Below are 26,140 nucleotides of genomic sequence, written 5' to 3'. Positions count from 1 at the left end.
TAAAAGAGTCTGTGAAGCTTCTAGAATTGAGGAGAATTAAAGATTATAGTCAGTATTTCTATTTATCATTTTATATCATCTAAGGGAAAAAAATGTGATTCCATATCATGACATCAAGAAAACAGTTGTTGAACTGAATCTTCCATAGATTTGCTACTTCTTTTAAGATGTTTCCTATAGGCAGTGAAAAAATGAGTAAAAGCTTTTGTATGGCTTGGGGGACTTTCCATATTTATCTGTGTGGCAGATAAAAAAACTCCTAAGTGTATGTGGAGTTTGATTTCCGAATTTTCTTCTATCTTATTTTATTCCATCTTTTAAGAGAGAGTTTTAACTCCTTGGTTTTAATTCTTTATTCCCTTTTCCTTCAATGTATCTATAGCTTCTTTTAATCATTTTATCTTAATCTTTTAGAAGTCATTTAATTAGAGCATAATCCTTAGGGGATTATCATCATCTGGAACATTTAGGGGGTTGTTTATTTACTTATTTTCTTACTTAGAAGAGTTTATTGTCAGAAAGAGAATGTCCAGGTAATATTCTTTTGAAGGAATTGAATGATTTGTCTTTTGAATTCTCATCTTTAAAATAAAAATAAGGATTATTTTGAGCGAGGTCTCTTTCCTTTGGGGTCAAAGGTTGTTTTTTTACTTTGATTTTTTGGCTCTGCTAGTTCTTTGTTGTGGTGCATGGGCTTAGTTGCCACATGGCATGTGGGGATCTTAGTTCCCCGACCAGGGATTGAACTCGTGTCCCCTGCATTGGAAGGCAGATTCTTAGCCACTGGACCACCAGGGAAGTCCCAAAAGGGTTTATTATGCATAATATCTCAGTGGTCCTAACTGGGAAATTCCAGATCTATTGGTTAAGATTCCAATCCTTGGGAAAGTTGAAATCTAAATTACAGTTAGATTTGGTATTAAGTCTTGGTTTGGTGATATGGGTTTAGCACAAATGACTCCATTCTGGACCTATTGTTTCTTTTTCTTTTTTCTAAACAAGTCTCCTCTTTTGATCAAACCCTTAGCTTAACTGAGAAATGTGATCAAAGTTTAAGGTTCAATGTAATGTACCAGGGAGATTATTATGAGTATAATAATCAAAAGCAGGATAATTCCCAGTATTTGGAGTGAATATTGGAACCATGGTCCCCAGGATCCAAATTAATCGAGACCAAATAAATCAAAGAACAAGCCTCCTGAAGGAGTCGCCTTTTTAACCGAGTGGCTTGCTCAGTGATCTTATGTAATTGTTTCAGCTTCCCCCGAAGTGTTAATCTAGGCACAGCAGGTTGTGTTGGCCACAGCACCTCCCTGCTCAGCTAAAAGATAATTAAGGGCTATTCTATTTTGAGGAACAATTCTGGCTGAAGAGTCCGAGGAGTTTTTTGGGGACAGCTGTTGTTTTAGCAGGGGATTTTTGAATATCTTCAAGAACTAAGGAGAATTTTAAAATCACATTCTCAGTTACATTTGCTCCTTACCAGGAAGGCATGGTGTTGCCAAAGGAAGTGAATTCTGAGTCATGAACACCTCCTGGTAGGTCTTTTCGAGCTTTCTGGTGTAAATCTATGGGAGTTAACCAATGAGGTGACTAGTTCATTCGTGGAAACTTAGGGGTACTGTTAGATAACCTAAGAGGCATCGCGTAGTTGTATGCCAGCCATCTAGGCATTCATGGGCCCAGGGCGAATTATAGCCACCACAAACCAAGACAAACCCTGTCGGGGCACAAACCATTCCTGTTAAAGTGATGCTGCTAATGGATCATTCACAGGGATTGCTGTTTTTAGTGTTCAAGCCAGGAGTCAATTAGGATTTCAGTGCATATGGAAAGAAAATCTTTTAGTCTGAAATAAAGAGGCACCCACCTCGCAAAGATGGGTGCTGCTGGTGAGATTTCCTAGTGAGTGGGGGCAGATTCATGTAGATAATCATGGGAATGTGGGGGTGCAAATGACCTAAAATTATGTGGGTGATCGTATCTAACTGGGTAAGTATTATAATTGGAGAAAGATAAAAACAGTATTTGATATTCTGACCACAAGAGTTGAAGTTGGTAAGAGATTTCTAGGTTGAGGGGGTGGTGTTGATCATAGTTCCCATTGGCATTGGGATAGAAGAGAAACTGGTCACAGGGAGGACCAGGAGATCTCTGCTGCTGCTGCTAAGTCGCTTCAGTTGTGTCCGACTCTGTGCGACCCCATAGACGGCAGCCCACCAGGCTCCCCCATCCCTGGGATTCTCCAGGCAGGAACACTGGAGTGGGTTGCCATCTCCTTCTCCAATGCATGAAAGTGAAAAGTGAAAGTGAAGTCTCTCAGTCGTGTCTGACTCTTCAGAGACCCCATGGACTGCAGCCCACCAGGCTCCTCCATCCATGGGATTTTCCAGGCAAGAGTACTGGAGTAGGGTGCCATCGCCTTCTCCCAGGAGACCTCTAGTGTTGGGTATATCAGAATCTTTAGAGACAAACCCAGCAGGCTGAGATGTTAGCCAACTTAGGACTGGACTGAGAGATATGTAAATGTCTTTCCAATTCCAGAGTAAAGGAAAGAAAGAGAAGAATAAAGGATTTCATGTTTTGTCTTGATCTGCCCATCATATGGGCCCATCTGCCCATAACACATCATGGGCAGAAGCAATCTACCCTGATGTCAGCTACTGCTCTCCCTTGAGCGTTTGATTCAAAGGTCCCTCGTGCCTGTCCAGGACCAGATGTCAGGTGGAGCCATCTTCAGCTGTGAGACACATATCCATGGCTCAAGTGCCTGAAGTCTGACTGCCATCTGGGCAGGGAAGAGGACCTGGTTATTATAGTCCCTTCCAAGAAGATTCAAAGGCAGTCTTTGTTTTTGATAATTTTAAATTAGAAGGGTCAGAGAAAATTAGAAATGTTAGTTTGGAAAGTTGTTGCCAGATATTTGAGGAAACTAGAAGAATTTAGGATCTAGTTCAGTTGCTAGGTGTATCACAAAACCTCAAAAACAGTTGATAGAGTTTAGACTCTAAAATAGACAAAAGTCCAGGCATAATTTTTCTCCATACAATTATCTCCACTTCTCTTTTTTAAGGATAATTACAGTAAAACTAATTAGTTTGCATTAGACTGGCCTGATTATTTACACAAATGCAGCAAGAATAGTGATTGATTGTGTAAGTTCTTTTTAAGACTGCTTTGGTGGAAATTTTCATAAGGGGTCTCAGACTGAACTCTTAAAATCCTTTGAGACTAGGAAGCCAATCTAAGAATCACTAGATTTTCCTTGTAGTACCTACAGTCTGAGTGAACTCTCTTCAAGGTTGCTGGGTCTGCCAGGAGGTGTAACCTTCCATACTCATCTGGTAAGACTGATGGTAAATGTGGTAAGTAAGGCACGAGGCCAGTTTTTCCAAGTTGTCTGGTCATATCTGGGTCTATACACATTTCTCTCAAATATGACATTCTGTTTAAAGCCTTTGTGATATAGCCAGTGTTTCTAATTGTGTTCTGGTATAATGAGAACAGATTCTTATTGCACTTATGCAAATAATGAAATTTATTGCAATGGAAAGAATACTCAAGAGTTTCTGAATTTTGGTGAGATCAAGTAAGGAGAAAAAATAAATGTTTTACTTTAGTTCACAAATGTTTATTACCAAATTGCTAAAAGCTTTTAAGAGAAAAGAGGATTTCCTTAAGCCTGGAAAAACAAAAGAAAGAACCAACAATGTTTTAAACAAAAAAATCATAAAAAACCATACGTATCTTTATCAGTTCATTCAGTCCTATGCAGTTAGTTTTTGATCTTCATCTTTTGTTAGCAGTTTTATGAATCTGGTTTTTCCTTAGAGTTCTATAAATTCTTACCCAGTTGGTATTATGATCTGAAAGTTACCATAAACTTGTATCCTAGAGTACCTGTCAGAATGCTTTTTAGAAATTTCTCTGAAGAAAGAACACTTTTTAGGAATGCTTTAGGAAAAACCTTATAGTAAAGCAATAACTGTCTGTAAATGTCAAAAGACTTAAAATGCCATGGTTAAAGATCTGATTAGAGTTCATTACAGTGTAGTTGACAGGGAAATTTGGTTATTTCTATGATACATAGCACTCTAAGACAGTAACTAGAATTATGACTGATAACATTATCAGAGTTATTATTGTATTACTATTATAAATAAAATATCACTGTGTATTATAATGTTTTATCACAACATTACCACTTCATATAGTTTCAAAAGTACTTATATCCTATATAAATACAACATAAACTTAGTATTTTTATTTCTCAATGCTTCTTCACATGTAATTTAATATATCAAATAAGTCTAATTAATTTAACATCTATCTTTTTATGAGAAGAGAGAACGAAATCTTTTGCAATATGCTTGGGGCCGTCTAAAAAACATCCCAAAGTTAGTTTGAGGTCAGAAAGACTTCTTTTAGAATTTGATTTTTGGGAAGTTTGCCAAAAATATTAAAAGGTTTAAAAATACTTAGTCACATAGGGTCATAGGACACTGCGAAACAGTACTTATGTATTTAACCAAAGTGGCAAAGACTTTACAGGCAAATATAGATTACATAGTTCTGAGTGAAAGTTAGCTCTTTTAATATTGACAGGACTAGGTTTAAGAGATCAAAGGTCTGATATAGACAACAGGAACATAGGTGCTTATTTTGACAAAGCAAAGATCTTTGTGTCCCCCACCTCCTCCCTGGCAGATTGTTCAAAAGGTAAAAAAAAACCTTTTGTAATCTCTGATTGTCAAAAGCAGACCAGCAGTCTAAGAAGGCTTTGTCCCTTTCAACAGGGAGAAAGTCAAATTCTAATTTTATACCAGCTTACTTTTGATATTAAAACTCACTTAATCAGACTCATTTCCATCTTAGCCAGTCCTGATAACACATAAAATCCCTTTTCCTTATTATTTCTAGTAGTTTTAATTATCAATATGAGAATTCTTAACCCTTAGAAACCTTGTTTTTAAACTTGTTTAGAAAACTTGTTTCTAGTGAAAACTGGGAAGTGAGCAATTATGAACTATCTTTCACATTAGCATTCTGTGGATTGGCAGATTCTTAAATATTTTTTAAATTTCTAGAAATGTGTTTTCTTATAGTTTCTCAGTGTGGCAAAAACAAGCTTATTAAGAGAACAAAATGCCTTTAATTCCTCTGTGAAAGGAAACAAAAATTAAATAAACGTGTTCAGTAATTAATATTTCAGTGCTCCACCTTGTTTGGAAATGATCTAGATATTTAATGCCTATCGTTTAATTTAATGGAATTTCAGGTTACCGTAAAGACTTGGAGACACTATTAGATGATTCACCTACAAACTTTTTATCCTCCTTACATCTATTTCATTTGCTTGTTTTTAACAATTATGCTTAGACTGCCCACAAAAGCTTCATGAGACATTAGACAATGTCAGTGTTCATTCTAAGCCATTTTTCTTGCTGACAAAATTTGTAGTAGGTAACATGAACTTATTTGATCTTTAGGGAGCCTGGGTTGAATGAAAGGTGTATACTTTCATTATTTTTAATATCAATAACTTTAAAGATGTGTCTGTCTGTTTTAATGAAATCAACAAACTTAAAACAAGCTTATTTACTCAATGTTATCTCAGATCATGTGAACCTCAAAAACATTGGGGTTAATTTTTCTTATTTTTTAAAGAATTTTATGAATACATGAAGTGTTTAATTTTTTGTAAGCCAATTAAATAGAGCTCTTCTATAAATGCATTTTGGCTGTACAATCCAGAGGTGGAAAATATATCTGTAACACAGGTGTCGGCACATGGGAACGTATAGACAGGCGCGAACAGGGACCGCATAGCTTCTCTACACTTAAGATTTCTCAGTAGCTCAAGTCCAAATGACCTACCCCCAGCTCCTCTTTCCTGTGTTTTTTTTTTTTACTGATAAGAATTACCTCTCTGAAGTTTGTGCGTTAATATTTACATCCCAAGGACATAAGAAAAAAATGCAAGTTATAAGACTTTTAAGTAAATAAAGGAGGTTATGGGACTAGAAAAAGGAATAGGTGAATTTTGGACTGCCTTGAGCTGCATTTCTAGTCTTGCAAAGATTTATAGGATAAGGACAGTTGCTCTCAATTACTCAAGGAATTGGGTGGTTACTTAAATGACCTCATAGGTTGATCCACCCGTAAGTCCTTTCAAGGGCCTTAGAAGGTTTTTCTTTGCTGCTGGGCATATTATTTTAGTTTAGGGGAGAAGGCCTTAAAAAGTTCTTACCAGGCTCTGTATATCAGCTTCCAATTTGGCCAACTTTTGACCACAGAACTGCTTAAAATTTTAAAAATACAATCTTACCAGTTTTCAGCTTGAATAAACAGTAAATATTTCTGACAGTATTGAACAACCCTGTGGACTTAAGAGGCATCCTGTAATGGGATGAAAAACATATTTTTCTCTTTATTGGGTACTACAGACAGAGATCCAGAAGAATTATAATAATTCTTACCCTTAGCTAACTTCTGTCAGTTTATTTCCAAGATCCTGGCTGTAGGTTCTAAGTGGGGTTTAAGTGGAAAGAATGTATCTCTGATGTTTACTAGAATTTGTCAAGGTTTTAAAATTAATTTTTGATTTTAGCTTCCCCTTGGTTGTTTAAGGGAATGATGTAGCAGTTTAGCAGAAAATCCTCAGTCTCAGTCTGAGAGGGGTCTTTACAGGGTCCTTCTTTCAGAGCTATGTGGGGGTACCTTTAAGGCCATTAACCTCATAGACTTTTGTTTATGGCCCTGTAGTCTCTTCAGAGTAGAAAGACAGTTCAAACAGAGGACTACTAGAGTGAGTACTAGATAAAGGTAGATAGGGGGCAGTAGGAGTGGTGTCTGTCTTATAATCCTTTGTTTTGGATACCTCTTGTGTCTTTAATTTTTTATTAGTTTTTTTGTAATGAAACTTTAAAGTTCTTTTGGCATTTTGAAGCCTTTGGAAGCTCTGCATACTAGTTAAAATATGTATCCCCTTCTGTTTGTAATTTAATTGGGGCCCTCTTAAGTGTACGTCTCAAGTGAATGATCTTGTCTAGTTGCAAAGTTCCCCATAATGGCCATCATAATTCTAGGTTGTTTTTAGTAAGATTTTTGCCACTTTTGTAGATTTCCAGGATTATAGTTGTTAGACATAAAATCAGCAGGTATGTCAGAGGGTTTGCTTAACTCCGGATTTTAAAGATTCCATTATTATTTTTATTATTTTAGTTAAGCCTTTGGGTCTCTTGGAATCAAACTGATACCTAAGAGGGGTGAGTCACTGTACTGGGGATTATGTAGTGATTTACAGTCTACCTCTGTGTGTGGAAATTTTCTTAAGGTTAGAAGATGACTGTCAATATCCCATTCTGTGACCAGCTTATCCTAATTCGGGAGTCTTTGAGTTAGGTGGTAGTTGCGCTAACAGATCTAAAATCCTTAATCCTTAACCATAAATGTTGAGGCTGTTTTGAATTCTGGGATATTATTAGCATTTAGCCTTTATCTACATAAAATAAGACCCCCGCCCCCACCATGTACCTTCAGGTAACAAGGAGAGGCCTTGTGTACCACACCAGTGCCCCAGTGTGGGACCTTAGACTGGGGAAAGGATTAAACCAGCAGATCTCAATAAATGAGGGCGGTGGACTGGGGGCCCCACATAAACAGGGAACTGCACATTACCGCGAACAGTTCCTAAGTGGATCCTGGAACAGAGTTAAGGGTTGAGGGTTCTGCTCAAAAACCTGGGAACTACAATCCATAATAAAGCAAGGGATTTGAGTTCCAGGCAGAAGTGTCCATCAGCTCAAGGTGTCTTGCTCTGTAAAGGAAAGCCAGTCAGATGTGGAGCTTGATGCAGAGAGAAAGGAGCTTGGTATTTACAGAAACTTACCCCTGGTCCTTGAAAATAGCAAGAAAGACAGCAACCGCAAAAAGGGCTCCACAGGTTCCAAACCTGTGTGTCTTGTCCCGGAATGCCATCAGAAGTTTGTTCACTTTGGATCCCGGCACTGACACCCTATCTATTAAAAGAATCCAGCCTAGTAAGTTTGAAGATCTAGTTGGCTTTTTTAGTTGATTCATGAACCAGGCAGCCTCCCATCCAGCAAGTAGAAAGGAGCTCCAGGGAACTCCAGAAAGGGAAAGGTTGTTAAAGCCAGAGAGGGGCTGGGACAAGGAAGTTGTAAACAGAAAATAACTATTTGAGCAAGGCACCTTCCTTTGGGAGACAAAAATATTTATTGGCCAGTTACCTCTCTGGTGCTGACCAGGGAATTCCAGTCCTGGGGAAGCTTGAAACTACAGTTAGGTTAGGTATTAAGTCTTGGTTTGGTGACATAGGCTTAGCTCAGGTGGCTCCATTTTGGGCTGCTTGTTTCTTTAAGGACAGAAAAACGGCGAAACAACACTGAAAGCAGTTATAACCGAGGCAGTGCCTGGGTGTGAATGTTACTGTGACTTGCTTTTACTATTCTTTGGTGACTCTTTGAACTTCTAGGGTTCACATGACACCGAGTTGAGAAAAAACATTAATAGGAGGTTGGTTAAATGCAAATGGGAAGCAGATTCCCTTTCTCGACCAGGTTTGTGTTATTCATGGAAAGGCTGCTGGCTCCATGTTTGTGGATCTTGTGTAGAACCACACATTACAGTTCTTCTCAAGGTTGCCTTTTGTTGTCAGAACACTTAGCATAAGTCAGAAATGGTAGGCTTTCCCTGAAAAGAACAAAAAACCCATTAAATATAATAAATCAGCACTTAAAAAAACAAAAACAAATTCTCACCACCAAGGCCATTTCAAATACGCGTATTCTTTTATGTGACTGAAGTTGTTTAAAAAAGAAATCACTAACAAACAAAAACTTACTGCAGCAAACCCAGGTTGATTTGGATGTTCTTTCTAAAGTGATAAATTTGAATGGAAACCAGGCACCCTTGACCAAGAGTAATGTGGCATAGAGCCTGGTGGACAGTGTGGAGTAGAGGAGTAGAGATCAGAATATAAGATGTGATTAAGTCTTATATGGGAATTAAATTCTGTGCATGTGGAGACCATCAAGTATGATCAAAATGCTCTTAAAAATCCCCTAAAATTTCCCATAAAGTACAAATGTAGACACACTGGCTTTCAAGAAGTCTAACGTGGGGCTTCCCGGGTGGCTCAGTGGTGGAGAGTCCGCCTGCCAATGCAGGAGACACAGGTTTGATCCCACATGCTGCGGAGCTGCCCAGCCTGTCACCACATCTACTGAGCCTATGCACTACAGCCTGTGCTCCTCAACGGGGGAAACCACCCCAAAGAGAGGCCCATGCAGTACAGCTGGAGAGTGGCCCCTGCTCCCTGCAATTAGAGAAGAGCCCGTCTGGCAGTGAGGATCCAGCACAGCCAAAAATAAATACATAAAATTATTTTTAAAAGTTCACCATGGTCAGTTCTTCCTTCAGCATTGCTTTTCTTCTGTTGAATCAGTGATGAGGCATTAGCTATATTCTTTTTTAGTGTCCAAGGGTAGAATAACAGAACTGGAAGAATTCACTTTTCTAGTTCTTGAAACTGATTTTCATTATTTCTGTGAATAAAAATGCCCTTTTTTAAAAACGGATAAATGAGTGGCCTTTGTTTTCCAAAGAAATCCTTGGGTAAGAAGAATGTTTGAGAGCCCAGTTTTTCTCCTAGAGGCCCATTCTCTTTTACATAGTGTGAAATGTGTATACCTCTTCATGGCTGTGATTTTACCGTGTGCTGTCTGATTTCTTCAGTCTCTTTACTTCTCTCTGATTCAGGCTCCTACCTCAACTCCTTACATTTATTTTCTCCTCATCTTTGTTCCCATACTCACTTGTATTGTACTTGCCCTGTGCTCTGTATTTTTCTTGTTCTACTCAATGATCTAATTCAGATTCAATTATGTGAAGCGTGGTAGCATAAGACCTGGTTTAGATTTAGGTTCTTAAATTAACTTTGTGACGGAGAAAGGCATTTCCCATCTTCAAGCCTCCATTTCCTTTGTTATAAAAAGAAGGTAATACAGTAGATGAATTTACTGTTGTGATCAAGGAGTGGCCAGATGGTGATGGCCTCTTGGGTAAATAAGAATTTCACAATTCTATTATCTGTAAATGGTGCCTTCTATAAAAACTTCTCTGAGGAAGCTGAGTGAGAGTTGGTGCTCTGGGAAATGCAGGATAGGCAGGCCAGTGCTTCTAAAATTGTCAATGACAACTTAAAAAAATACTTATTTGGCTGAACAGGGTCTTGGTTGCAGCCCACAGGGGCTTTGATCTGAATTCCCTGTGGCGTGTGGGATCTTTTTCATTGCAGCATGCAAATTCTTTGTTGTGGCATTTGGGATCTAGTTCCCCGACCAGGGATCGAACCTGTGCCCCCTGTAACGGAGCTTGGAGTCTTATCTACTGAACCACCAGGGAAGTCCCTCAATAACAACTTCAAAATTTCTGCTCATTTCTATTCAGCTACACTTTCTTTTTTCACACGTTCTATAATCACCCTGATTCTATCCTCTCTCTTGATTTGAGGTAAAGAAATATGGGTTGACTGAATATATACAAAACGTCTTTTATTGGACACCAGAACTTTTTGACCTAACGGTTGTTAAAGAAATAACAGAAGCAGCTTTTCTGTCTTTACCGTCAAAGCACAGTGGAAATTCTGAATGATCAACAGAAATGTAGAGAACTTACTGAAGGTATTGGTTTATTTCTAGGTAGCATGTTAAATATGGATCCATTTTTAAAAGCATTTATAGATAGATTACTGAAGAAATAATAGTCACATGACCTAGTGTGGGGTTAGCAGTTAAATTCCAGGTAGCCTGGTTGCCCTGAAAAATAATCATAAGCTTTGTGTGTGTCTTAAAAGGAAGATTAAGAAATTAAGAAGGTTAGAGTCAAAAGTTTTGATCAAGTAAAATCCGTTTAAAGTCACATTTATAAATAATGTGATTAGTTGGACTTACTCTGGAAATCGATAGATTGATCTTTCTTTCTGGGGCTCACAGACCTCAGCAAGGATCCTGCAGCCGCAGTCTGCAAGAGGTGGTTTTCATCCTGGGCAGCTGCTGTTGATCAGCAGTGCTTGTGACCTACTTTTAAGGGGCTGATAAGGAAGGAGTCCTAGTATGTATATTTAAGGTTACATTTAAAAAGGCTTCCAGTATTTCCATCACTTCATTGTTGTTTCCATGGAAGCGGAACCACTATCATCAGCAGGAGTCCATTTCAACTGCTAGTTTCCGGTTCTTTTTTCTCTGTTACTATGGTGACTGCCTAGAAAGCGACAGAAATACCAAAAGTTTAAAAAGCAGCAATTTGATTACAAAATAGGGTTTTACCTCTAGCTTTAAATAGGTGTTTTATAGTCTTGACATTTTTGAATTTCAGGTTACTTTGTGAGAAAGTTAATTTTTTTTTCTTTTGAAAAAAAAAAGAATATTTTGAAGTTTTATTAGAGGTTAATTACACTGAAGGTTTCCCAGGTGGCACAGTGCTAAAGAATCTGCCTGTGAATGCAAGAGACACAAGAGGTTCAATCCCCGGGTTGGGAAGATTCCCCTGGAGGAGGAAATAGCAACCCACTCCAGTATTCTTGCCTGGGAAATCCTATGGACAGAGGAGCCTGGTGGGCCAAAGTCCATGGGGTCACAAAGAGTTGGACATGATTGAGAGACCGAACAACGACAACCATAAAGGAGAGAAGAGATGGAATTGTAAGGCAAAAGCTGTGAAAGGAAAGCTATTCAAGCAAAATTGCAATCCAGGCTTTGTTGCAGTTTTTCTTTGGGGTCTATATTCATTTAGGGTTCTTTGGTTTACATGTGGTACAGTCCACTTCCTTAGGATTGTAGATCCAGCTAAAAGCAGGGGCCCCAGTCACACTAGAGTTTCTTTTTTTGTCTCTCATATTTGTGTCTGTCAAGTTCCTACTTGTAGGTTTTTTTTTTCCCTTTGACAGAAATGATGGCTGTTGGCAGTCCACTCATCTTATTTCCAGCATCAGTTACACAGAGGATTGGCCCAGTTTGTGTTGGGTCAACTTCTCCCTTCTCCAGCTGTGGCCAGGAGGGTGGGGTTCTGACTGGCTCTGCTGTAACAGGGAGGCTCACCCTTGGCTAACAAGTAGTGATTGGAGGGGCCGAGATCTGAAATAAGGTAGAAGCTTTCTTTCAAACCATGTGAAGGGTTGAATGAACACAAGATGGAATCAAGATTGCCAGGAGAAGTATCAATAATCTCAGATATGCAGATGACACCACCCTTATGGCAGAAAGCAAACAAGAACTAAAGAGCCTCTTGATGAAAGGGAAAGAGGAGAGTGAAGAAGTTGGCTTAAAGCTCAGCATTCAGAAAATGAAGATCATGGCATCTGGTCCCATCACTTCATGGGAAATAGATGGGGAAACAGTGGAAACAGTGACAGACTTTATTTTTCTGGGCTCCAAAATCACTGCAGATGGTGACTGCATGAAATTAAAAGACACTTACTCCTTGGAAGTAAAGTTATGACTAACCTAGACAGCATATTAAAAAGCAGAGACATTATTTTGCCAACAAAGGTCCCTCTAGTCAAAGCTATGGTTTTCCCAGTAGTCATGTATGGATGTGAGAGTTGGACTATAAAGAAAGCTGAGCACCAAAGAAATGATGCTTTTGAACTGTGGTGTTGGAGAAGACTCTTGAGAGTCCCTTGGACTGCAAGGAGATCCAACCAGTCCATCCTAAAGGATATCAGTCCTGAATATTCATTGGAAGGACTGATGCTGAAGCTGAAACTCCATTACTTTGGCCACCTGATGCAAAGAACTGACTCATTTGAAAAGACCTTGATACTGGGAAAGATTGAAGGCGGAAGGAGAGAGGGACGACAGAGGTTCAGATGGTTGGATGGCATCACCGACTCAATGGACATGAGTTTGAATAGACTCCAGGAGTTGGTGATGGACAGGGAGGCCTGGTGTGCTGTGGTCCATGGCGTTGCGAAGAGTTGGACACGACTGAGTGACTGAACTGAACTGAACTAAGAGTTGGTAGTGGTTGGCTGGAGATGGAGGGGTCTGAAGGGGAGGAGAAAAGGACATTTCCCAGAAGAAGTAGATGTTATTTCAAGCAGAAAGTCTTTTGGGGGAAAATATCTGTTTTATTGTAATTCAGTTCACTTCTAATTCAGCAAACTAGGTGACATTATTGCATAGGATTTGGTTTTGAAAGGAAAACCAAGATCGAAAACTTTAATAATTTATTGCTTCCTTTACTACTGGATCTATTGTAGTACCTTTTATGTATTTTGTCTCCTTTAATCTCTGTAGTCATTTGAGGTATGTATTTCCATTTTAGAGAATGAGGAAGAGGTTCAGAGTTGAAATGGCTTATCATTGGACACACGACTAATGAGAGGCAGGGCCAGAATTCAGATAACCAGGGTTTCTGGGATGTAATCCAGGGTACTTTCCACTGTGTGATACTTACATTTGGGTTAACAGCTTCATTCAGAAGGTGCATAGGGTGAATTATAAAAACAGTACTGTGTATTATGAAGTGCTTTGATAAAAATGAGTCATGCACAGTATTGAATAGTATTTATGAAAGGACCCTTAGACATCGTATAGTACAGTGGTGTCAAACTTTTTGACTTTCAGCCCTAGAATCCTTTCTTCAAATGAAATGTTATAGTCGAGTACATAAAATGGATAAAAGCATCGGATCATCCTGCTCTGGAGAGGAGAGATCCAGGAGTGGACCGCCTCCTCTTTGAGATCCTGAGTTCATTAAAGGCCGCTTTGAATACCCTTCCGTTAGGGAAACTGAGAGCCAGACAGGGTAGTGACCCTATTTCAGTTTCAGATAATTGTATGTTAAAAGAATTGAAGTCACATTCTTGTGTTCAGTTGTAAGGTGGGTGACAATTTGTTATTAATGAATAAACCATGACACTTGGAAATATTAAAGTTGCCCTGAATACTTTTATCTGGTTTGGTGGTACTTTTACAGCATCTCATGTCCATGTCTCAGCTCTTACTAAACATCTCTTCCATTTGGTGCTATTTGTTGAGTTGGACTAGCCTAATCTTTTGTCCACAGAGCTTTTTATATCACATTCTTTATATATTGATTCCTCTTATACAATATGGGAATTTCAGAATTTAGATAAATGCAATTTATCTGGGTAATATTTAGACCTTGCTGATATTAGTAACTTTGATGTCTGTTCCAATTTTGATCTCTCGTCTTTTCAATTAGAAATGTGAACAGGTGGTAAGTTGGGTAAAAGGAAGTTAATCTTCAGTTTGCATGAATGAAAGTTTACTTTTCACATGTCCTGACTTTTGTTTTCTCCTTTTAGGAGAGTCAAGCCCCACCCGGCGAGAAGCTGTGAAGAGAAGAACTGCAGAATATCTCATGCGAGCAGAGAGTCTCTCTAGCCTTTGTGTGAAACCTCAGCTTGATGATGTGTCTCAGGTATGTCTTATGTTTCATTGTGCATTTCCTTTTAGCCATTTTTGCTGTTTTTTTTTCCCTCTTGATTTTATTTCTAACTAGGATGTTTGAGAATTTTGGTCTTTGGAATTTTATCAGTGATTTTCTTTCCTTTTTTTGTTTTTTAGCAGAAATTTTATTGGAAGAATTTTGATACACTCATTTATTATTTTTTAAAAATACGTTTGAGGTTAAAATATATCCGTGAATGTCTTCAGTTAGAAAAAAGCAAAATATGAGCTTGTTGTGTTGTTCTTAGGCAAATCATAATTGCTCACTCTAGTGTATTCAAACCAAATTAAAACATAGTCTTTGACACTTCAACCTAGCTGTGTATTCAGACATTTATTTAGAATTGTTTTGATGGCATCCTCTTCACCAAAGAAATCAAACCCAGATCAAACTTGGCCATATGTTTGGAAACCATTAAAGACAGATAGGTAAAATGTTGTAGGGGTGTTTAAAATATACAAGAAAGGATTTGGCAGTTTTTCATTCACAGTATTTCTGACACAGAAGACCCATTGTGTTTGTTGATCAGACTCACAAACGTTCAGGCAAAATATCGCTTGGGCAGATATATCACTGAATTTGCTGCTGTTAGAGGAAGCAATGAGACTCCTTGGCAAGCTCTTGACAGGATACCTCTAGTTCAAAATGGCATCTTTATTGAGCCTAATTGATGTATGATACATGATACTTAAAATTCAAAATAAAGCTTTTTTGTTCCGCCAGTGAAAGAGAAGTTTTACATTGGCAGCAGCAATGAAAAGAGATGGAAAATAAGTAAAACCCAAAGAAATAAAGAGAAGCTCTATGAAAATTTATTATTTAGAGGGGAAAAAGAGAAGATAAAAACCATTCTAGGGATATTAGATCACTTAATGAATACATGTAGTGCTGCTTTTATAGAAGCACCTTCAAGATATACCTTTGAAAGAGTTTTGGATGAAAATATACCTGGGATAAATGAAATAGAATGTTATACACAGGCCCTTAGAGTACTGGATAATAGGAATGTGGTAATTTCCTATATGAAAAATTTGGCTATACAAGATATAAAAATTTAAGTGACCCATGTTCCACAGTCCCAATTCTACCAATTTCCTGTCCAACCCAGCATGCAAAATGGAAAACGTCCCTATATTCCCACTATTCCTATATTAAAATGAAGGAGCAGCTTACAAGGTTACTTGAGAAAAAAAAGACCAAAGTGATCATAAAGTCACTTATTTGTGTAAAAATGCCATAGAAAAGATGAGATGTCTTCTGTAATAAACAGTAAATTACTGGTTTTACTTTACTTGTATATCCACTGCTGTCTACAATATTTACTCACTGGTTAACCAAACACTTACTGAGCCTGGAAGTGTAAATTTGTGCTGAATTGAGGGACAGTAGGATACATGAGACATTCTTTTTTCCACCATGATCAAAATTACACATATTGAATTCACAAAGCCATGGGAAAATTCAAGAGTTCAGGGTAAAATATTAAGTTTAAGCATAAACTAATACTAATTAGGAAATCTATTTCTTCCTTCTGAAGAGGTGTCTGTAAAATGTTCAGTTCAGTTCAGTCACTCAGTTGTGTCCAACTCTTTGCAACCCCATGGACTGCAGCACGCCAGGCCTCCCTGTCCATCACCAACTCCTGGAGTTCACTCAAACTCATGTCCATTGAGTCAGTGATGCTGTCCAGCCATCTCATCCTCTGTCATCCCCTTCTCCTCCTGCCCCCAATCCCTCCCAGCATCAGAGTCTTTTCAAATGAGTCAGCTCTTCACATCAGGTGGCCAAAGTATTGGAGTTTCAGCTTCAATATCAGTCCTTCCAATGAACACTCAGGACTTATCTCCTTTAGGATGGACTGGTTGGATCTTCTTGTACTCCAAGGGTCTCTCAAGAGTCTTCTCCAACACCACAGTTCAAAAGCATCAATTCTTCGGGGCTCAGCTTTCTTTATAGTTCAACTCGCACATCCATACATGACTGGAAGAACCATAGCCTTGACTAGATGGACCTTTGTTGGCAAAGTAATGTCTCTGCTTTTTAATATGCTGTCTAGGTTAGTCATAACTTTCATAAATTAGAAGCGTCTTTTAATTTCATGGCTGCAGCCACCATCTGCAGTGATTTTGGAGCCCTCCAAAATAAAGTCTGTCACTGTTTCCACTGTTTCCCATCTATTTCCCATGAAGTGATGGGACCGGATGCCATGATTTTAGTTTTCTGAATGTTGAGGTTTAAGCCAATCTTTTCACTCTCCTGTTTCCCTTTCATCAAGAGGCTCTTTAGTTCTTCTTCACTTTCTGCCATAAGGGTGGTGTCATCTGCATATCTGAGGTTATTGATATTTCTCCCAGCAATCTATAAAATGGAATGTAAATCAAATCGTATATCTCTCTCTCATGCAGTGCAAAATTATTTGTACTTAGACGACAACTTCCTGCCTTCTAAGTTAACATCTCTTGGCCAGGAGTTCAGTTTCTCTTCACTCACACTGGTACTGACAATATTGAATCAGTCCCTTTTAAGCAGCTTACTCTGTGAGTGTCAAGAAAACTTTTTTGTTAAACAAAAAGTTCTTAAAAGTGCTTAAAGGAGCTCTGATTGCTCATTTTGGCTTGCACAATGTTAGAAGGTAATTAGCATAGACGTGGGGTCCAAAGAAGGAAATGAGTCTAAACAAGGTATATATAACAACTATTCCTCTTTATCAATTTTGTCATTTTGATTGTTCATGATTTTATTTTGCTATTGTTGTTTACTCACTAAGTCATGTCTGAATCTTTTGTGACCCCATGGAGCCTGCTAGTCTCCGCTGTCCATAGGATTTCCCAGATAAGAATACTGGAGTGGGTTACCATTTCCTTTTCCATCAATGATTTTCAGACCATGAACTCCTTATTGCCAAATTCAGACTTAAATTGAAGAAAGTAGGGAAAACCACTAGACCATTCAGGTATGACCCAAATCAAATCCCTTATGATTATACAGTGGAAGTGAGAAATAGATTTAAGGGCCTAGATCTGATAGAGTGCCTTATGAACTATGGACTGAGGTTCATGACATTGTACAGGAGACAGGGATCAAGACCATCCCCATGGAAAAGAAATTCAAAAAAGCAAAATGGCTGTCTGGGGAGGCCTTACAAATAGCTGTGAAAAGAAGAGAAGCAAAAAGCAAAGGAGAAAAGGAAAGATATAAACATCTGAATGCAGAGTTCCAAAGAATAGCAAGAAGAGATAAGAAAGCCTTCCTCAGCGATCAATGCAAATAGAGGAAAACAACAGAATGGGAAAGGCTAGAGATCTCTCAAAGAAAATCAGAGATATCAAAGGAACATTTCATGCAAAGATGGGCTCGATAAAGGACAGAAATGGTATGGACCTAACAGAAGCAGAAGATATTAAGAAGAGGTGGCAAGAATACACAGAAGAACTGTACAAAAAAGAGCTTCACGACCCAGATAATCACAATGGTGTGATCACTCACCTAGAGCCAGATATCCTGGAATGTGAAGTCAAGTGGGCCTTAGAAAGCATCACTATGAACAAAGCTAGTGGAGGTGATAGAATTCCAGTTGAGCTATTCCAAATCCTGAAAGATTATGCTGTGAAAGTGCTGCACTCAATATGCCAGCAAATTTGGAAAACTCAGCAGTGGCCACAGGACTGGAAAAGGTCAGTTTTCATTCCAGTCCCAAAGAAAGGCAATGCCAAAGAAGGCTCAAACTACCACACAATTGCACTCATCTCACATGCTAGTAAAGTAATGCTCAAAATTCTCTAAGCCAGGCTTCAGCAATATGTGAACCGTGAACTTCCTGATGTTCAAGCTGGTTTTAGAAAAGGCAGAGGAACCAGAGATCAAATTGCCAACATCCGCTGGATCATGGAAAAAGCAAGAGAGTTCCAGAAAAACATCTATTTCTGCTTTATTGACTATGCCAAAGCCTTTGACTGTGTGGATCACAAGAAACTGTGGAAAATTCTGAAAGAGATGGGAATACCAGACCACCTGATCTGCCTCTTGAGAAATTTGTATGCAGCCCAGGAAGCAACAGTTAGAACTGGACATGGAACAACAGACTGGTTCCAAATAGGAAAAGGAGTACTTCAAGGCTGTATATTGTCACCCTGCTTATTTCACTTATATGCAGAGTACATCATGAGAAATGCTGGACTGGAAGAAGCACAAGCTGGAATCAAGATTGCCAGGAGAAATATGAATAACCTCAGATACCCAGATGACACCACCCTTATGGCAGAAAGTGAAGAGGAACTCAAAAGCCTCTTGATGAAAGTGAAAGTGGAGAGTGAAAAAGTTGGTTTAAAGCTCAATATTCAGAAAACGAAGATCATGGCATCCGGTCCCATCACTTCATGGAAAATAGATGGGGAAAGAGTGGAAACAGTGTCAGACTTTATTTTTGGGGGCTCCAAAATCACTGCAGATGGTGACTGCAGCCATGAAATTAAAATATGCTTATTCCTTGGAAGGAAAGTTATGACCAACCTAGATAGCATATTCAAAAGCAGAGACATTACTTTGCCGACAAAGGTCTGTCTAGTCAAGGCTATGGTTTTTCCAGTGGTCATGTATGGATGTGAGAGTTGGACTGTGAAGAAAGCCGAGTGCCGAAGAATTGATGTTTTTGAACTGTGGTGTTGGAGAAGACTCTTGAGAGTCCCTTGGACTGCAAGGAGATCCAACCAGTCCATTCTAAAAGAGATCAGTTCTGGGATTTCTTTGGAAGGAATGATGCTAAAGCTGAAACTCCAGTCCTTTGGCCACCTCATGCGAAGAGTTGACTCATTGGAAAAGACTCTGATGCTGGGAGGGATTGGGGGCAGGAGGAGAAGGGGACGACAGAGGATGAGATGGCTGGATGGCATCACCGACTCGATGGACGTGAGTCTGAGTGAACTCCGGGAGTTGGTGATGGACAGGGAGGCCTGGCGTGCTACAATTCATGGGGTCGCAAAGAGTCGGACCCGACTGAGCGACTGATCCTATCTGATCTGATTGATGGGAAGAAAAGCATTAAAGCAAATCATCAAAGATGAAATAAAATGAGACTCACCTTCTCCTTCTTTTTCTTGGCCCTTTGGTCTTTGTTCTGTGCTGTGCTTAGTCACTCAGTTGTGTCTGACTCTCTGCGACCCCATGGGCTGTAGCCCGCTAGGCTCCTCTGTCTATGGGGATTCTCCAGGCAGGAATTCCATCCCTAATATCTGTAATATTGTCATGTGTAGAATGACAGTAATTTATACTTTATTTCATTTGAAATTTTAAATTATGATTCTTATAGCATTCACATAGAGTTTTATTGATTCATGCTAAAACTAATTTAAGCCTAAGTCCTACAAGTGACAGCTAAAGATCACCTGGAATTAGAAAGGCATAATTCTAAAAGGGATATTTAGGTTATTTGGGGCTACCCCTAGTGTCATTAAGAAAGCAGGTGAATGCTTAAAATGTTAGAAACATTGTGGTTTATCGTTATTTTTTTTATGTTATGTTTATCTGGATGTGGCATATTTCTGGAAGAAATTTTCTTTTTTAATTAAACCAAGGTTTTATTTTTATGATGCAATTTAAGAGTTACATCTTCTAGGGTGAAAATGTTTCTTAATTAATCCAAGGTAGGCTTGTCTACGTCTCAGATCTGTCCCTTGAAGCTGTGGAAAATTGGACAAGATACTTAACTCCACCTCTTCGCTTCAGTTTCTACATGTGAATAGTAAGGAGAATAGTAATTCCCTGCTAGGTTGTTGTTAGGATTAAATAGGTTAAAAAAAAAAATCGCTCATGTATGTGGATGCATGCACACACACTCCCATGTAAACAATCAAGCGCCTACCTTGTAAAAAGACTTGCTGAGAAGCCAAGCTTTTAAGACTAGAAGGAAATGGCAACCCACTCCAGTGTTCTTGCTTGGAGAATTCCAGGGACGGGGGAGCCTGGTGGGCTGCCGTCTATGGGGTCGCACAGAGTCGGACATGACTGAAGTGACTTAGCTTAATAAACATTAACCTATTTTCCATCTCCCCTCATATATTTGCCTTATATATATTTTTGGACATTTATAAATGCTTTTTATACTTTTTAAAATTGTAAAAGGTTTCAGTTTCTAGTTTAGAAACAGACTGTAATCTTGGTGCATCAGACCACTAGAAATTTTTCTGCTGCTTTTCTGAGTCCTTTTCATTTTCTGTATGACCTTTTAAAATGTACAGTTATCAGAACTATACTTCTTAGTGTAAGAATTTCTGTTGTTAAGCAGTTGACCATTCTTTTTAGGACAAACTATATACACTTTTGTTACTTCTTCTAACATAATAAATGTGTTTAAGTAAGTTACTTGCTGAGCTATTTTCAGATTGTTAATGGTTATAACTCTGTTCTGTTTGCTAATCTTTTCCTGTTTTCTGTTATTGTTGTTTCAATTATATTATTTCTTTACTATTGAATTAGTCTTTCTAATTTTAAAATTAAAAAGCATTTTTAATGAAGTATATTTGACTCAACGATATTATATTAGTTTTAGGTGTACAGCATAGTGATTCAATATATTTATATATTGCAAAACATGCATCATAGTAAGTCTAGTTATCATCTATTACCATATAAAGTTATTACAGTACTATTAACAGTATTCCTTGTGCTGACTTATTTATTTTTAACTGAAAGTTTTTACCTTTTAATCTCCCTTACCTATTTCACTCAACTCTCCCCACCTCCCCTCTGGCAACCACCAGTTTGTATCTGTGTCTGTTTCTATTTTGTTATGTTTATACATTTGTTTTTTAGATTCTGTATATAAGTGAAATCATATGCTGTTTGTCTTTCCTGTCTGATTTAGTGTACTTAGCCTAATATCCTCTAAGTCCATACATGTTGCAAATGACAGGGTTGCATTTAAACATTTTTAAGTGGACTGTTTATCTGAAGGTTGCTTTGAATTCAGTTCTTATTTTCTGTGGAGTTGGCATCTGGCCCTACGTGCAGTCCAGTGTGTATATTCTCCATCTATTTTGGGGGGACATTGATAAACATATTAAATAGGATGGGCCTCTACGAACTTAATTTTTTTTTTTTTAACTAAATCCATCTTGTATATAAATACAGTGGATCTTGAACAGCATGGGCTTGGACGGTGCGGGTCTACTTACATGTGAATTTTTTTTAGCAGTAGTACTGCAGGATCTGTTGTTCAGTTGCTGAGTTGTGTCTGACTCTTTGTGACCCCATGGAGTGTAGCTCACCAGGCTCTTCCATCCTCCACTGTGTCCTAGAGTTTGCTCAGATTCGTGTCCATTGAACTGGTGATGCCATCCAACCATCTCATCCTCTGCCATCCTCTTCAATCTTTCCTAGCATCAGAGTCTTTTCCAGCGCGTCATCACTTCGCATCAGGTGGCAAAGTGTTGGAGCTTCAGCATCAGTCCTTCCAATGACTATTCAGGGTTGATTCCTTTTAGGATAGACTGCAGTCTAAGGGTCTTTCAAGAGTCTTCTCCAGCACCACTATTTGAAAGCATGAATTCTCTGGTGCTAAGCCTTCTTTATGGTCCAATTCTCATATCCATACATGACTACAGGAAAAAACATAGCTTTGACTGTATGGACCTTTGTCGGCAAAGTGATGTCTTTGCTTTTTAATATGCTCTCTAGATTGGTCGTAGCTTTTCTTCCAAGGAACAAGCGTCTCTTAATTTTGTGGCTGCAGTCACCGTCCACAGTGATTTTAGAGCCCAAGAAAATAAAATCTGTCACTGTGTTTCCATTTTATTCCCCAGCTATTTGCCACGATGTGATGGGGCTGAATGCTGTGATCTTAGTTTTTTAATGTTGAGTTTCAAGCCAGCTTTTTCACTCTCCTCTTTGACTTTCATCAAGAGGCTCGTTAATTCCTCTTCATTTTCTGTCATTAGAGTGGTATCATCTTCATATCTGAGGTTGTTGGTATTTCTCCCAGCAATCTTGATTCCAGCTTGTGAGTCATCCAGCCTGGCATTTCTACTCATCCTTACTCATTCAAGCTCCCTATTTATACATGCTCTGTTACAGTTCCCCATAATCACTTTTATAAGGGAATAACATATTAAGCAAATAAATATATAAAGCCTGCCATGTAACTTTTGACTTTGAGAAAGGAACCATGATGTGTATCAGTCAGAATTTTCTTTCAGGCATAGCTTTAGATGAAAATAAATCAAAAGAGATTTAGTATAGGGAAGCTGATTGTGTTAGATTATATAAATTCACTAGCATCTAAGACTCTGTGTGTATACAGTATCAAACTAGGTGTACATTGGAGTTGCATCCACACAGTCTCTGTTCTTGCACACCCTAAAGCAGGGTTCCCAGCCTCTGGATCTAATGCATGATGATCTGAGATGGAGTTAATGTAATAATACGAGAAATAAAGTGCACAATGAATGTAGTGTGCGTGAATCGTCCCCAGACCGTCCCCCTTCCAACCCGGCCGATGGAAAAATTGTCTTCCACAAAGGCAGTCCCTGGTGCCAGAAAGGTTTGGGACCACTGCCCTAAAGCATAATTGAGGAGCCAGTATATGTGCATAATTGAGGTAACAAACGTTAGAATTGTAAGAGCCGTGTAGAATAATAAAAACTTGTATCGGCAGGGGTTAAAACGGGGTACCTAGTGAATTAGATTTGATATGTTAGGATTTTTTTCCTCAATTCTTAGGCAATTAAGAGCAAGGTGTTTTTCTTTTAGAGTAAGCATTTACTTTTTATTTTCACTTTTGTAATTCTACTGTATTAATGTGTGTGTGTGTGCGCGCACGCACACGAGTGCACGCACACACACATACCTGTGGCTCAGTCGTGTCTGAAACTCTTTGTGACCCCCATGGACCTCTAGGTTCCTCCATTCACAGAATTTTCCAGGCAACAATACTGAAATGGGTTACAATTTCCTTCCCCAGGGGAATCTTCTGAATCCAGGGATTGAACCCACATCTCCTACGTCTCCTTCATTGGCAGGCAGGTTCTATCATTGTGCCACCTGGGAAGCCCTTACTCTATTAAACCTGGCCTTTATTTAGGTTAGAGACATGCTTGATTATTTCTTGTCTGAAATTTAATGTAAATGTCTTTTGGAGGTTCTTGATTAGCTTGATGAATTTATTTCTCTTCTTTAACCATATTTGGACTATAGTGTCAACCAATACAACAAGTGAATTGATTTAAATGATTTTTGGCAAGTCTTTAATTCTCTGCAGAGCAGATATTTTTCTTTTTGAACACACAAACATTTGTTTCTAGCCTGGTTATTAAGAAAATAAAAGAATCTTCCTTTTCAGTTTTGAATTTTTTTGTTGATCACTGTTTTTCCTTTGGGGCAGTCTAGGTCATGACTTACTTTACTTAGTTTACTTACTGAGTTTTCTGTGATGGTTCAAGCTTTTGCTTTATTGAATTTATTTGAGACTCTCATGCAGTAAATAAAAAAGTTCCAAATTTTTCCAGTTGTTGTTGATAATATCTTTTTCAAAAAGAGGACAGAAAGGAACAAAAGCACTATCCTACTCTTTCTTTTCTTCATTACTAAAAAGCTCCGAGGAAATTTAAAGACCAAATCTCAAAAAAAAAAAAAAAGAAATGAGCTTTGCATAAACTAAAGATACATTGGCTCAGATGATAAAGAATTCACCTGCAGTTTATGAGACCTGGGTTCGGTCCCTGAGTTAGGAAGATCCCCTGGAGAAGGAAGTGGCAAACCACTCTAGTATTCTTGTCCTGAGAATTGCATGGATAGAGGAACCTGGTGGGCTACAGTCCATGGAGTTGCAAAGAGTTGGATACGACTGAACGACTAAAGCTTTCACTTAAAGTTGCAGTTTTAACTAAAGGAGATGGATTTCTTTTTCCTTTTTTTGAACTGTAGATGACTTTGAATGATTTAAGAGTTACTAGTTTTAGAGGAGATTTCTCTGTAAAAGACATGGAATAGCTCATTTGCTATTTTTAGCTCTAGGAATTTAAAACTCAAGATCAATGAAATTTAGAAAAAGTAAATGGTCTAAATTTAGGACATAAAAGATTGTGTAGTTTCTAAAGTATGAATGTAGTTTTTACTTGCAGTTACAAGGTATGAATGGAAACCCAGTGGGCCTTCTGTACACGTGGGCCCCACATTTGTGGATCAAACCAACTACACACTGAAAATAGTTGGGGAGACAAAATGCTAGAAAGTTCTAAAAAACAGCTTGAATTTGCTGGGTGCCAGCAACTACTGACGTAACGTTTGAATTGTGTTAGGTGTTATAAGTAGTTAGAGATGATTTAAAATATATGGGTGGATGTGTGTAGGTTATATAAGTACTACACCATTTTATATAAGGGACTTGAGCATCTGTGCATTTTAGTATTCATGGGGATCCTCGAATCAGTCTCCTGTGTATTGGTTCCAGGGACAGTTGTGTGTAGAATGTATGCATTTCCTGAGTATTTCATAGATTCTGAGTAGAGTTGCTATAATATTGAAAGTATTTCACTGTTGTGCATTTTGTTTACTAGTATCACTGGTATGTCTCAATTCTTCTTCAGCAAATACTTTAGAATGAGTGTCGTGTCACCCTTAATGAGACATGGGCAAAGCAAAGATGGCAGTCAGGTGCACTCCAGATCAGTAATAGGACTGCAGTTAGGAGTCATGCTTGAAATGTGACCTAAGAGAGACTTGTTTAGGAGGTTGAGTATTGGGGGTTAATAGGTTGCCAGGGAAAGTCTCGGCAAAGCCAAAGATCTACAGATGAAGCCAAGTTCAGAAACTAGTGCAGTTAGCTGTCATGGTTCAGAGTGTGGATTCTTGATATGTTCCTGGTAGAACTTTCCTTCTGCCTTTGACTGCTTGTTCCCGCCCAGATAATGCTGACTTAACTCTCAGGTTATTTAAGGACAAGTAGCTAACCCTGTTCCACATACAGTTGGTGGACCAGCAGCTCAGCATCACCTGGTAGCTTCTTGGAAATGCAGATTCGTGGGCTCTGCCACGAACTGACTGGATCTGGATGTCCACTTTCACCAAGTCCTCAGGTGATGCGCATGCATGTTAAAAGTTTGAAAAGTACCTCACTAACAGATAGTTAAGAATTGAGCTAGATCTCATTGAGAAAAGGGAATAATATCAAGTAAAAACACTCTGGGCTGGATAAGTAACAACTTAAAAAGAACCCAAATGAAAACAAAGGCAAGCTTCACTTTAGCCATGTAGACAGTGTCAGACAGTGATAGTAAATAGGTCTCACTAGTGCTGGTAACTCTGGTCCACTGGTGGTGGCCACCAAGAGCCCTGCATTGCAAGACAGAGTGTGGACTGACAGAGTCTCCCATGGGCTGGAGCAGTGGAGTGATACATACCTGCCATCTTTGCTTCTGAAAGTTGGTGGATTATCACATATTCTTGTGTTTCCCCCCTGCTTCCACACCTCCTGTATTTAGTTTTGAACTTTTTGTTTCTCTAGCCATCTTCTGATATTGTAGCCGATACAAAGAAGTAAAATTTTTATTTTCTTCCTTAAGGAAATGAGCCATGTTGCCTAGAAATATTTCCATTTACCGTGCCCCAACAGTATCTGCTGAAGTTCCTTTAAACAGTGTTATGTAAT

General features: G+C 38.6%; 1 protein-coding gene across 4 annotated transcripts in view; it reads left to right on the top strand.

The window, feature by feature from the left end:
- The window catches only part of RPS6KC1 (ribosomal protein S6 kinase C1), a 226,095-nt gene that overhangs the window by 119,719 nt on the left and 80,236 nt on the right, over window positions 1-26,140 (top strand). For all 4 annotated transcript variants that reach the window (XM_055582993.1, XM_055582991.1, XM_055582990.1 and 1 more), the window contains exon 7: window positions 14,357-14,472. In XM_055582993.1, the coding sequence (XP_055438968.1) occupies window positions 14,357-14,472 (116 nt within the window). The remainder of the gene's footprint in view (window positions 1-14,356; window positions 14,473-26,140) is intronic.

The sequence above is a fragment of the Bubalus kerabau genome, chromosome 5 (genome assembly GCF_029407905.1).
Source record: "Bubalus kerabau isolate K-KA32 ecotype Philippines breed swamp buffalo chromosome 5, PCC_UOA_SB_1v2, whole genome shotgun sequence".
NCBI lineage: Eukaryota > Metazoa > Chordata > Mammalia > Artiodactyla > Bovidae > Bubalus > Bubalus kerabau.
This window is presented reverse-complemented; position numbering and strand designations above follow the sequence as displayed.